The 14,698-nt window shown below is 39.2% G+C and overlaps 2 protein-coding genes across 3 annotated transcripts in view; both read left to right on the top strand.

Annotated features, from left to right (window-relative positions):
• The first annotated feature begins 2,005 nt into the window (after positions 1-2,005).
• Positions 2,006-4,856, top strand: LOC107085270 (chromosome unknown open reading frame, human C4orf48). Its single transcript, XM_015375513.1, has 4 exons — positions 2,006-2,129; positions 2,345-2,479; positions 2,882-2,970; positions 4,468-4,856. Exons 2-4 carry the CDS (start codon positions 2,365-2,367, stop codon positions 4,537-4,539), a joined length of 276 nt encoding a protein of 91 aa, XP_015230999.1. The 5' UTR covers positions 2,006-2,129; positions 2,345-2,364; the 3' UTR covers positions 4,540-4,856.
• An 8,126-nt stretch (positions 4,857-12,982) lies between these two features.
• The window catches only part of nat8l (N-acetyltransferase 8-like (GCN5-related, putative)), a 21,245-nt gene continuing 19,529 nt past the window's right edge, over positions 12,983-14,698 (top strand). Inside the window, exons 1-2 of one of the 2 annotated variants that reach the window (XM_015375494.1) lie at positions 12,983-13,166; positions 13,492-13,780. In XM_015375494.1, coding sequence (XP_015230980.1) covers positions 13,501-13,780 — 280 coding nt within the window. In that variant the 5' untranslated portion in view covers positions 12,983-13,166; positions 13,492-13,500. Of the gene's footprint in view, positions 13,456-13,491; positions 13,781-14,698 lie in introns of both variants that reach the window. The other variant, XM_015375496.1, reaches the window with a different exon arrangement.

The following is a 14,698-nucleotide window of genomic DNA, read 5'->3' as shown; positions in this document are numbered from 1 at the left end:
ATGTTCATGTTGCTGCAGTCTGACCGCTAGATGTCGCTAAAAGTTACACACTGTAGCTTTAAGTAACAAATGTGTGTACTTTTGACACCACTGCTCAGTTCTCACATTTCCTGTCTTGGTGGATTTTGTTCACTTAATGGTGTTTAATATGTCCATCGTCTGTAAGTTTTTAAAATCCACAAGTCAGTACTTGCTTGTTATATATCAGTCAGAAGTTTATAATATAGTTTATGCCCCCTTATGTGAGCAATGTGTCACTGTTTTACTCGCTCATGAGGTCATATAATCATCTAACAAAATATTGTCACTAATACACCTAATCCTAATTTTACATTCTTGCAGTGTCTTTTTTTAAATTGCTGAGTATCCTCAATCACCTATAACCTTATAAATGGTATAATCAATGGTATTCAGTAACCAATTTGACTCTGACCACCTTATTAATCCCTCCAGGTGAAATTCATTTGTATAGCACAGAAGACAAATGGACGTAAAAAAGAGGGGGAAAAAATCCAAAAAATATAATGTATGTAATAGGTATATAATATATACATACAAAATTCCTCTTTAAATACTAGAGAGGCTAAACTTCCCCTGGAAGTTTCAGAAAATAATTGGTAAAAATGCATTCACAAACTTCATGAATGTAGCCATTAAACTGCATTTAAGATGTGCCGGATTCCATGAATATGTTGCGCATTAATCTTCTGTTTATTCTGCTCTTGGATACGATCTCTGGAGCAGCAGGACGCTGCCTGTCAGCCTCTATGAGAAATCCCTGTTAATGTTTAAGCCTCAGCGAGAAAATAGTCCTGATTGGATAACATGGCAATATACGTCACCACCAGAGAAGCTAAACCTCTAAGGGGCTCTATGCAGTAGGGGCGGGTCCTGAAGCTGGCTGCTTGAAGCTGATTGGCCAAAATACTGAAGGATTTTTGACTGACAGCAGCCAGACAGAGGTTTTCATCATGAGTCGAGAGGGAAAAGCGATCATTCAGCTGCTGCTCTCTGAATCAGTGCAGGCTATATGGTGTTAAATAAATCAAAATGTCGCGTATTGAATTAAAAAATGTTGAAAAATAAAACATTACTACAACGGATGAAAATATATGTTGTGAAGCGCTCTGAAATAATAAACTGCTATAAAACTTACAGAATCTTTCCAAATGTTCATAGAAAGTTGAAATATGGCCTCTTCTTGTGCTGAGATCTGCTGCACAAGTTTCTGGATGGACGGAAGGTCAAACACTCATCTCCACCTTCTTTAGAGAGTTAAGCTGCTGCGGGGCGGTCTACTGGATCACACCAGTAGACCAGCCGACCCATCTCCTGTCTGTCTGCAGACTTTAAGTCCAAGCTGAAACCCACAGACAGCATCCAGATGTATTTCCTTTGGTGGCGCTCGTTCAGATGCTTCATCACCAGTCGCTCAAATGGTTTCCCCACAGATGTCAGAGCCGCAGCCTTTTTAATGGTTCAGTCTGAAAAAGAAAACATTTGAAGGAGCTAATCAATAAACCAATATCAACAACCGTAGTAAAATGTTACATTCATGCTGATTTTGTACAGTTTCTGTCCTAGTCAGTTAAATAACATTCTGCTGTCATTTTGCACAATCTTCATAGTATTGGTCATTTATTCTCCAGATGCAGTTTTATACTGTTAAAACACTTCACAGTACAGTATTTAATTGTTTATCTATTAACTCTTCACTATTATTCTTATACATTTTTCTAAGGTCCACATTTTTATGACATTTTTTTGTATAATATTTTTTGCTGCTGTAAACACCAGAATTTCCCCATTGTGGGACAATAAAGGGATTTTCTATTCTATATCAATTAAACTAAAGCAGTCTGGCTACCTTAATAATATTAATCTATCCGTTTTTTAAATATTCAAATATAATTGACTGTTTTTCTTTTTTTCTCTCTCTCATGCATTCCATCCCTGCTTCTTTATTATTTGCTTAATGCTTTATTTTGAATACTGCCACCGGAAGTTTTGACTGGTTTTTTTAGGTGTCATTTGCGCATGCGCACTGGGTAGCTCTCTATAAATCATTACTCAGTGGGCATTTTAACGCTGATCTGGTGCAAAAAAAACCCATCATCGGATCATTGAAGGTGAGTGAATCGGAATATTATGAGGGAAGCGATTATTCTGTACGTTCTGCATTTATAAATATGCTGTTTTTTGTGTTAAATATTTAAATTGAATCAACAAAGCCTGTGATGTTTGGGGATTCCATTTGCTGACGGCCTTTAATTGCGTCCGCTGTAGTTTTTCCTCTAAATTTTCTATTTTATTTTTTTCTATTTGATTTGTTGTAAATGGAAAGAGGCTGAGAGGACCGTCACCATGGCAATCAGCGGATCATACATGCAGGTAGCGCTGCTTCTGCTCGCGCTCCAGCTCCTCTGTGTCGGCGCCGCTGAGGCGGACCAGGAGACAGGGACTGTGATCCCAGCCGAAAGTAGGTGGATTTAAGAAAAAAATAAAAAATTATAATAAATGGATAAAAAGAGGTGGAAACGTGATGTTTTTCACCCAGTTTTAATGCCACATCCCACAGGGAGCACATAGTGGGGTGTTTTATGTAGAATAATAAGAATATTTACATTTTAACGGATAAAAATAGATGAAGAAATAAAATAAAAATTAATAAAATGAAGCTGAAAACCCCTTAATGCTTTAAAATTATTAGTTTTCAGAATAACAAACCTATTTGTAAATCTATTTAACACATTTTATTGATTATAATTTAAATTGAATTTCTACCACATAACAATTATCATCATTATTTCTCAAACATATTTACTATATTTAACTCTATGTTGTTTATAAGCTGTTTTTATTTCTGAATACTTGTTTCCAGGTCGTCCATGCGTTGACTGCCATGCCTTTGAGTTCATGCAGAGGGCGCTGCAGGATTTGAAGAAGACAGCTTTTAACCTTGATGCCAGGGTCAGGAAAATTTGAATCTGTTGAGAATACTGGAGCATGAATGTCATTTTTTTTTTTTTCTTTAACCCATCCCATGGCACATATGTTTTTTTGTTATTGTGTTTGCTTTGTGGTTGTTGAATTGCTCTGGACTGAATTCCATATTGGAGCTCCAACGTTTTCCAAACTGTCCCAAGAGTTAGGCCTAAATGGGTCAGAGCATACACTGATTTTGCTTTTTTTTTTTTTTTTTTTTACATTAAAAATACTTTTTTTATTATTGTTGAACCATTTACATTTATTTCCTGCCATATAATATCCATAGTGGATATTTGACTTGTCTTGAAAGAAGTGGTGGAGCTCATTTGAATTGGACGTTTTCTAGCAAATGCCTATCTTTTAAGCATCATTTGCAGTTTGTTTGTTCTTTTAATTTGCAGGTAATTCCAGAAATTTTTAAAGGTATAAGGGGAGGATTTTCCTAAATTTTTTAAAAGACCTGACCTCTCCAATAAAAAAAAAAGCACATGCACAACCCTGTACCCGCTCCTGAGAGGGAACGCCTGTTAAACGTGTGAGAAAGCATGCACAAGCCCATTTCTCTTTGTGCACGTTCTGTTGAAAAGTTGCACGAAAAGAATCTACAATACACTTCTTACACACTTTTTCTCTTACGATCCTCGGCCATTTTCAAAGAACTGCGGTCAGAAAGGCGAGCTTCAAGGACTGCCTGAAACCGTAGCTCACCACAGATAAGCCCAAAAGTGTGCATGCACAGGAAAAGATAGCTAACGGGACGAGGACATACTGTACGACAGCCTTACGTAAACATATCACCAGAGTGATTGGCAATTAGGACTACTTATTTAGATGATCCACCCGGAAATAAAAGATCGTCTTCTATACCTTTAAGTCAGTCAGCTTTATTTATTCCAAAACTAGTTCAAATGTGTGTTTTGGATCATTTTTTCAACAGCCTAGTTGTTGGTTTGATGGTAGTCCTTCTTGTCCTCCCTATTCCCTCAATTTTTGGAGAGAAACAAAAATGTAGCAGTATCAATTATGGCAACCATCACCACCATGCAGGAGAATCTAAAGAACTAGAAATAAGATATTTTTAGGCCATCCATTAAAGCATGTAAATACAATTTACCTGCCAATTGAATTGAGTATTTAGGCTCCTGAAGTTAAATAATCTTATATATACTGCATTTGAAATCAGATTTTCTTTGTGCAAAACCATATTTTAGTTGCAGATAATTTTGCTGATCTTCTCAAATCAAGTGCTAGTATTACCCAATAATACTGCGTACATATTTCTGGGCTTACATATATAGTTTTGCAACCATGCAAATGAGAAAAAAACTCCAAAACTCATTACAGTATTTTTTTTTTTATCTTTTGCATTATCCTTTCACCCTGAGAGCCAGAAAGTTTGAATGCATGATTAAAATGTGAAAAAGAATGCAGATAATGAGCTAAATTTTCCTGAGAGCTACATTTTTCTTTCTGTTGCAGACGGAGACGTTGGTGCTGCGGGCGGAGACGAGGGCTCTGTGCGACTGCATGCCCACCACCACACTGCGCTGAGCCCCGCCAGCCTCAGACGCCCAGACAACCCTCCATCTCCGGCCTCTTAACATTTACAGAAAAACCCATCTGAACTTCTCTAAACAAACAGGCACTTTATTTAATTTGTTTCCCTCATCATCTCATTTGATCTCGGCTCTGATTTCAACCACAGGTGGACATTTTTTTTTTTGTTTTTTTTTGTTTCCTCGTGTAGGACTTTGACATCACCGATGTTTGTGTAGTGAAACGCTCTGAATCTTATAAACTGTCCTCATCGTTTTCTGCTGTCCTCATCTTTGGAGCATAAATGCGTTTTTCTACTTTCTAGTAACTGACTGAAAAAAGTAGACACAGTAGGATGCATCTGTATATGATATTGTTGTATGAGGTTACTGTTTACACACTTCTACCTGTAGCATCAGAGTTTATTGAACTGCTCATTAGCAGCAGTTTAACATAATAATTTAAAATAATAATATAAATGTAATTTCAATAATCCTAATTAGTTGACTCAAAGCCTGTAGGAGGAAGGGGGTTGGGTCATTTAAACTGGAAAGTTTTTTTGCTCCATAGTTAAGTATGGGGATGATTTTACTTTAGTGAAGATATTTTTTAGGAAGACCATCCGTAGGTCTTGTTTTAGCACAGCACTGTAGCATGAATTTATAGCACTTTCATTTAGGTGGTAATAAAGCTGACGTGTGCACACGATGCGAACGCGCCGGGATACGTCTGCCTGCGGACCTCTGCTAGATTTTGAAGGCGTCTGCAGGGAAAGCTATGAAGCAGACCCGGATCGGATCAGATGAGCTGCGGCATCAGCAGGGAGGGAAGGAAGGGATGAAGAGAACGGCAGCAGAGAGCAGAAAATCCTCTTACTGCTGCTCCTTTATCAGCAATGTACTCTGCAAGTCACAGGAGGCTCCATTTTACAGTCTTAATGTTGTACCTATGAATAAAAACATAAAACATGCATCTTTTTTCCATCATTGTTTCCCTCATAGCAGGGGTCTAATTTGTAGAGAAAGAAAATATGAATCGGTGACCTTTTAATAAATGAAGTTGAACATTTTCTCTGCAAAAAAATGCAGTAATATAGCAAAAGACTTAAAACAAAAATTAAGTAGTTATATATCAAAATACAGTAACTCAAATGTCAGTTCTTTACTTACTGCTTTGAACAGGTGCATTTCAATTATACATTACATATATATATATATATTTTTTCTCTCAGGTAGTAGAATTAGCCCCAAATGCTTATCAGTGCTCCTCAAAGAGTTCTGTCTCCAAGTACTTTTATGGAAAGTTAAGTGGAAGGAAAAAAGGTGCAAAAGTAATATGGAGTGTGAAAGCCTTTTTGAGTTTGGAGGAGATTCATTTACATCTCGGCTGGAGTTTCAAGAGCTCCCACCCCTAGAGACACATTGAGGATCTGAACTACAGCTAAAATGTTATCTTAAATCCTTATGAGGACTGAAATGTTGCACAGTGATACAAATTAAAATAAGAGATAAGATAGACTTTACTGATCTCACAGAGGAGAAATTCACTTGCCACATCGGCTCAATATTCAAAAGAAGGCGCCAAAAGAAGGAAAAGGTGCATGGGGTATATACAGTGCATCTATATATCTATATATCACAGTTGAAGACTCTTATTTAACAGGATTATTGCGCAGGGTATTTTATAGTGATTGCACATTACTTATTGCACAAATTATTGCAGTTATAGTGTTGCATTGTGAAGTCTGATGGCAGCAGGGATGAATGATAGTGTATGTCTTTCACTAAAGGAGCTGCTCAGCTCCTCTACAGTCTGGTGCCGGTGGGGTGAAAGGTGTTGTCCATGATGGATGTAAGCTTGGACAGCACCCTCCTCTCAGCCACTTCCTCCACCGAGTCCGCCCAGGACAGAAGTGCTGCTTCTCACCAGCTTATTCAGTCTGCAGTTTATTCAGTCTCTACATTCTGCATTTTATTCTCCAGGGTTTGCTGTACCTACAAGCTTTATGGAGAACTTCTTTTACCTTCTTCCAGAAGGTACCCACTGACAATGCCAAGGGTTTAAACTGTTACAACCCAAACCTCATAAAGAAGTTTTATCAAAAGGAAGATGGGAGAAACAAGACCAAAGACTGTAGATGAACTAAAGGCTGCTATCAAAGCAACGTGAAGACATTTCCTCTAGATAAAAAGAGGCTAATAGGATCATCACCACAGCATACATTAGATCATATATGCAGGTAGAAGTGATTCATGTAAAAGGATCCCCAACCAGGCATTAAGTTCATGTACTGAAGTAAAGACATACTTATCAATAAGCTGACAAGTTCTTATTGAAATGTTTCTTGGTTGATAGTTTTAACTGATTTTATTTGCAGACTGATTGAAATAAAGTAAGGACAGATGTATTTGAAACCAGCATCTTTGTGTTTTACATGGAAACCCAACATAACTAAATCCCCCTAAACCCCGATGTATGAACACAGTGGAGGCAGGAGAGGTCTGCGGTGTGTTTTTAGTATTTATTTATGGAAGAAATGACAATCATTTAGAGTGGAGGGCAGCCAAAATGATGACAAGGCAGTCAGCAGAGGAGGTATGGGTGAGAATATACCTTGATACTCAGGGGGGTTAGCTGGGAGATCATTTCAATCAGGGTGAAGAACACATGAAATCCACTAAAAATCACAAGCGTTATAAGCTAATTTGATGAAACTCCATAGAAAGAAGCAAATGGCACTAATATCAAAGTCATTGTATGGAAAGATGTAGACCTAATTAATTTCATTCCATCAGCAATGGTAATTTCCAAAGCATACCGCTTTTATTGCTTTGAATCAAAACAACCTCAGATGTTAGAAAAACCTGCTTTTAATTAGTTCAACCTCAGTCCAGAGGGTTCTAGGAATTGTTTCCACCAGTGCAGAGCATGCCCTAGCCTCGGCAGCAGGTACGGTGCATCATTGAGCATCAGTTATCAAGTATTGTCAGTTTCTCTTCTTTTTTTAATTTGACTGGGACATTTTAACACATTAAAATGCTTTGACTGAACATGTCATTCGTTCAACCATAACAATGGATGTTTATTTAAGGCTGTTTTCTTTAAGAACTGCTCTGAGGGAAACCCCATTCATCCTGCCTTACACTCTAACCAGCTTCCTCATCCCTGCATGTCCCCCTTCCAAGGCTTTAATAGTGAAAAGCAGCCATGAAACCTTCTGTGGTTCCTTTAACCTCACATTTATAAAACATTATGCGTTGTTATAACATATTAACGTAATTAAGACAAACTGAGATGAGTGTTTTTACCTCAAACATGGATGTCAGTTGAGGGATTTCTTTGGTGTCCACATAGAACAAATACAATTTTTATTCTGAGGTTAATCGCCCTGTGAGGTAGTTATATTTTCAACTAAATTAAAGCTCCAACATAAGATAGAAACGTTTTTATAATTTGCATTTACAGCAGTGATCACCACCAGGAGGAGAAAAAGCAGAAAACATGATTCATTACTCCTGTCAGGGTGTTATCTGCACCAGTAGGAGGAGCCCCAAGTACAGGCAGGCTGTGTCGCAACACTGCAGCACTCTCTGTTTCCCTAAAAGCTATCAGGATTAGATGCTGTTAACAGATGCAAGCAGAGGAAAACCGAAGAACCCTGCCGGCCACTGAAGAGCCTGCAGTGACCTGGCAGGATTCTCCACCCGGAGGCAGCACTGTGGAAGCGAATCCCACCTTTTTTTGTTGTTGCTGCACCACACTGAGCTCAGCTGTCCTGCTGAGGCAGCTTCAACCTGCAGAGACGCCTACTGGAAGAACTGATGGGGGTTTAAACTCAATAACTTTCGCTTCTTTGATTTCTTCCCTCCATCCAGCTTTTCTTTCATCGTCTCCTGTAGGATCCGACTGCATCGACAGCCAGCTGTTAGAAAGTCTCCAGAGGCCACAGAAGAGTCAAGTCCTCTAAACTTCAACTCCCTCTAATCCACCATTTATCTCAGCTCAGCATTGCTTTCAGCAGACCACAGAGGCCCCTGCTCATTGTTATTTTGTGGAGCTTCTCTAAGCTTATCACAGGGAAAACAATGGCAGGTGGTTCTCAGTAGCTACAACACAACTGCTTCACCTTTAAAATATTGTAGTTACAGTGGCTGCATAATAAAATTCTGCATTATTTCAATTAATTTATCAAGCATAACCAAGTTGCTATTTCTGATAAGGCTCTATATCCAGGGTGCTAGGGTATCAGGGGCCGGCCAAAGTGCTCAAATACCAACAAATCTATTTGCTTCCTAAGCTAGTCTTATATTTCTCCCTGGTTTGTCAAATTTATGAAACTTGAGTCGCCAAGGTGTGTAAGAGTGATGTAAGAAATCATGATTTTACTCAACAACTGGCTGTTAATGCTGTACTTCATCACTGAGCATGATATTTCAAAATATATTTCAAGAATGATTAAACAATTTTACTAATTATGAAAGCACCCATACTTAAAACATTGTTGTTAGTTAGTGGGATGGGTGTGGGCAAACGAAGACAACATCTCTTGTTATAATCCTGGGAACAGTGGGAGGGACTCCCCCAGGGCCTACATGGACAAGAACTGCCCTAGGTAACAAAGCTCAAAGCAAACTTAATTTAGAACAGGAGCGTAAAGTAAAAAAAACTCAAACCTTTTAGACAAAAAAGAGAACTTCGAGTTATCAAGCAAAAACATGTGTTAATTTGAATAATTTGCATTCATTAATCCGTGTAATCTGCAAACTCTTTTAGTTTGCTGATCTGAAGGTTCTGTTCTCCTTAAGGAAAACCTTTATTTCTGGGTATATTCATGATCTTGCTCGAGTAACATCATACAGTCCTGGTTGGGACAGTGCTCTCCCCACAGCAGTCTATATAGTGTGTGAGAATGTGAGTAAAGCTGTCAGAGGTGTCCCCATGGCTTCATGCTAACACCTCCTGCTCCATGCAAAGAGCGAGAGAAACACTATCTCCTCCCTTCTTACCATTCTCCCTCATTACCCTCTGTGGGTTTAGCACAGGATGGCTAATATACCAGATGGAAACTGCTATATGTTTGTTTCTTATGTACCAAGCTGCAACTTTTGAACAGGTTTATTCAGAAATCGCTCCTTACACCCTCGAAGAGTAACAGGGGCACTGGTGCCTTCTTTTAACAGGGTGTCTGTGTTGGTTTTAGCTTAAACTGCTGTGTTTCTTATCTCTTTTAGAAAACATGGTGATGAAAATATTTAAAAACGGAAATTATTATAAATTACAATGAAGTGGCCTCCAGGATCTTCAGAATGTAAATAAATGGGTCTGAAGCTCATCACAGTAATGCATGCAAGGAGTTTCACCAAACAGGAGATGTGCTGAGTTCATCATTAGAACTAGAAGAAAATTGGTTCATAACATAATTCCTTTATTACATTTAATTGATGTTTATTGGGATTTATGTGCATGTGTGAATTACTAGACCTACATGTAACTTGTTTAAGTTATATTTGTCACAGTTCTGGTGCTGTTTTCTTTTGAGTATTCAGTTTTACTTTGCGCCACGTTTTCTAGTTTTAGTGGTTTAATTCTTATTTTGTTGTGTTTTCTGGTTATTTTCAGGTTTTTATTTGTTGCCCTCTGCTGCCCTCTTGTGTTCTCCTTTTTCCCTAGCTCCTTTCCTGTTCTGCTCTGTTCACACCTGCTCCCAATCTGTTCGTTAGTCCTCTCTTTGTTTCAGTCTCCCATAAATACTCTCTCTGTGCAGTTCTTCAGTGCTGGTTCCTCGTATAACTTCCTCCAACTCCGTCTCTCTGAGTCTTCCTCCTCGTGATTGTTTATATTGTTTATTATACATCAGATAATAATGAACATTGTTGGTTAAAAGCAGGTTATTAACTCTATTAAAAAATATAAAAAAATAATAATCTTTTCTCTTTTAAAATGAATTGTAAAATTAATTGTTCACATTTATTTCACAGTGTTTGCAACCTTCCCACTCATGCACACTCAGCTTGTGTTGCTACATCACCGCTAGAACATAAAGGCACTGATCTAGAAAGGCAAGCAAAGTGATGCATTGCGCATGCTCAGGCTGCAGCCAGTCCAATCCACTGTAGATGATGCGCTGATCTAATAAAAAAATAATCTTCTGTCTTCCATAGTATTTTTAGAGGAGAGAATGTGAAGGCTAAGTCGACAGCACGAGGATTTCTGCAGGATGCCTACAGCTTCTCTTCCTCCTGCTTCTCCTGCTCACTGAGGAAGAGGAGGAGGCGGAGGAAAAGATGCAGCCTCATCAATAGCAAACTAGTTCAGATCCAGTTCAAACTAGTTGTGCTTTATTAGGCTGTGAGAGGATCCGCAGTTTTCCACTAAAAGCTACGGATAGAGAGCAGATTCAAATGGAGAGAGCTACACTTTCACAGCTTTATACAAACCATGAACCCCTTCAGTTTGTTCATTCAAATCGTCCTGCTCAGCATTTATTATAACTACTCAGTCAAAATTCAGCTCAATAAATAGATCATTAATAATTCATGGACTATATGAAAAATAATGAATGAATTATTAAAGATTTATCTGCGTAAGTTGCACCGGTAGCCTAACGGTTAAATACCCCCAGCATGTGAGGGGAGACGACAAAGGAGTCGCTCCAGCATCAGCATCCTCATCCTCATCCAATGCAGCGCTGCCCCATTAAAGCTGCAGGTGATTAATTCGCAACCAGTCTACAATAGATACTGATGGACGGGGTAGCAAGGGGAAGATAATCTCCATGTAGGGAGCGATTTCTGGCAGCGGCAGCATGGCGAGGCGGGCTGAAGCCATGGAGGGATCACTGCAGTGCAGCAGAGCTGTCACTCACACAGCCCCATTGTGAGTCTGGATTGTATATGCAAGTCTCCTCTGGGTTCTGTTTATCAAGAGATCCGGCTCTGGTATGGATTTAAAGAACATCAGGGTTAAAAAAATAAAACAACAACATAAACTAAGATAGTTTTTTCTTTATGTTTTAGAGTAATAACATACAAGGAAAATAAAGTATTTTCTGTGTAAATTTGAATAAATAAATAAAAACTATTGGAACCCATCAAAGCTTTTCCTTTAAATACAAACACAATAAAACGCCAAGCATAAGCCATTGATGTACAGAAGTGTCACACAGAAAATTATGTATCAGATAATCTATTTTTCATAAACTGACAAGTTTAGATTAAGCTAAAAAAAAGAAGGGCAATAATTTACACATTTTGGTACATTAATGTTAATCTGCTATTAAACTCATGACGTCATTACATTTTGTAGGCTTTACCTATTAAATTATGCATGCAGATATTTTATTTTGTCTTTGCCATAGTCTATCAGGACACAAGCAAATCTAACAGCATGAGTTTTAATCATGCCAAACATATGATTGGGTAACCTGCACAGAGGCTGAGACCGATCCCCTGATTGTACAGCAGACTGATAAAAAAATAAAAACAATTGAGCGGCTGCCAGTGGACCAAATTTACCAGAGGGGCCAAGATGGGGCCAATGTTTTTTCAAGGAAAAAAAAATAAACAAACAGACAAAACAACAACAACAAAACCCTCAAAAAGTAATAACTTAAATTTTATATTATTATCAAAATTAACCTGTAAAAAGGGGAATTGGTCCAACAGACTATTCAGTTATAGTTTCTGTGCCAGCATACATTATTAAAGAGGTATTATTATGTCTTGAATACAGGTGCAATAACAGGGGCTATGGCTCCCTGTCTAGAACAGCCTTGGTTGCAGCAATGCAAGACTTTTAAAGGGTTCAGAACTCTAATTAAAATTTATTTAGATAGTTTATCGAAATATTTAATTACATAGATTAATAATTTTGTCGATTTATGCTGTGCAAATGGTATAAAAGCAGAAAATATAACCATATGTATAATCTATTTTGAGAAATGAAGGGATCCAAACATTTAGTGTTTAAAACAAAGCTATGATTTTATGGTTTAATGACTTTAATTAGCTGTAACAATGATTGCACTTTTAATCATTGGAATATTAGAAAAAGGTAACACTTTTAATCAAGTGCGTATCATTTAATTGATATCATATGTGTTTGAACTTTTTAATTAAATATGTATTTCAAAAACAGACGTTATTGGATTTTTTTAATTGAGGCACATTTTCTCTTTCAGATATATTGATTGTTGGCTTTAATGCAGACAAATAGCCTTAGTTATTTGATTGCATTTTTATATAAATAACATTAGATATTTCTCCCCTCCTAATGAGTCCACTTTGTCTAAAATCCTCCCTCCACGGCAGAAAGCAGCTTGTTCAGACCTGACACATCCCTCCCCTCCTCCCTCTGCATCCGGCATCCAATCTGAGTGGACGGGCCCCCGCCCCCAGCCCCTGAACCCGCGTCATTACCCGCCCCTGCTCCCATATAAAACCGGCCCGGATCGCGCCGGAAAGTCTTGGTCTTCAGAACCGCTCAGGGTTGCAGCAGAGCATCCCCCCTCCTCCGTCTTATCCCTCCCCTTTCCATCATCCTCTCACTGTTTTTTAAGGAGAATCTTTATTTTAATTTTTTTTAACGCATCATCCATCCTCACCCATCCGCCTCTCTCCCAGTACTGAGCCGTCTGTCTGCAGGCCACTTGCATGCATTGTTCGTCTCCAAAAATGGTTTGCGAGACTAAAATCGTTGCGGACGAGCACGAAGCTATAGCTGGGACCAAAAAAGAGCCGATGATGTGGGGCTCCCCGGCGGGCCCCAAGGATGTGAGAAGGGATGCGGTGTTTATCCGCGAGTTCGAGCGCGCGGACAAGGAGGAAGTGCTGCGCATCTTCCACGAAGGGATAATGGAGAGGATCCCTAACACTGCGTTCAGGGGGATCTGGCAGCAGCCCAGGACCCAGTTCTTATATGCCTTTCTGACAGGTGAGCCTCTAGCAANACTGAGCCGTCTGTCTGCAGGCCACTTGCATGCATTGTTCGTCTCCAAAAATGGTTTGCGAGACTAAAATCGTTGCGGACGAGCACGAAGCTATAGCTGGGACCAAAAAAGAGCCGATGATGTGGGGCTCCCCGGCGGGCCCCAAGGATGTGAGAAGGGATGCGGTGTTTATCCGCGAGTTCGAGCGCGCGGACAAGGAGGAAGTGCTGCGCATCTTCCACGAAGGGATAATGGAGAGGATCCCTAACACTGCGTTCAGGGGGATCTGGCAGCAGCCCAGGACCCAGTTCTTATATGCCTTTCTGACAGGTGAGCCTCTAGCAAGAAAAAAAAAAAAAAAAAAAAAACACTTTATCACACAAACTTCATCCTGGTTCAGCTCATAAATATATTTCCCGGTTCTAGATTCAGCCTCTGCAGATACGCAGGAATCTGTTGCAGCTTTAAAGTTTGCCAGGCGGCGCTCTGCTCCGGCATGCAGGGCAACAAAAGACATGCCGGGCGCATGGAGCATGTGTGCAGAGGCTGATGGTGCTGATGCTGTGATCACATGTGACTTCACAGGAGGGAGTCAGTTTGAGGACCGGCCCATAGGGGGCGCCAACTACTCCAAAAATTAAAACAATAGAAATAAGAGATAAAGGGATACAAATCACTCCAATACGCCTCTGACCTTTTTCTCGTTTAGTTATTTAAATTAAATCCTCAGCATCAGAGGCGTAGTCAGAAATTTTTTAGGCTCTAACCAATGTACACTGAGGGGGGGCCGAATGCAGGTAGGCACCAGAACCTCACAGTCAATCTATGCTGTTCCCACAGGAATATTAACGAGCAAAACCTCAATTTCTTCTAAATAAAGATTAACTATTCTTTCCGAAAGCCTTTGCTAACAAATAAGCGCATATATTTAAATAAAAGGTATAGTTGATAAAATTCTTTCTGGGGTAAACATCTTTTCCATTGTCATTTCTTACCTACTTTTATCAATAATCATTCTGCATAAAATTGATATTTACAAGTACTAATATCTACATAGGGCTGCTCAGTGGCACAGTTGGTAGCACTGCTGCCTTGCAGCAAGAAGGTTCTGGGTTTGATTCCAAGCCTGGGGTCTTCATGGTCTGCATGGAGTTTGCATGTTCTCCCTGAGCATGTGTGGGTTCTCTCTGGGTACTCCGGCTTCCTCCCACAGTCCAAAAACATGACTGTTAGGTTAATTGGCTTCTC

This window comes from Cyprinodon variegatus, unplaced genomic scaffold (genome assembly GCF_000732505.1).
Source record: "Cyprinodon variegatus isolate N-32 unplaced genomic scaffold, C_variegatus-1.0 Scaffold119, whole genome shotgun sequence".
NCBI lineage: Eukaryota > Metazoa > Chordata > Actinopteri > Cyprinodontiformes > Cyprinodontidae > Cyprinodon > Cyprinodon variegatus.
This window is presented reverse-complemented; position numbering and strand designations above follow the sequence as displayed.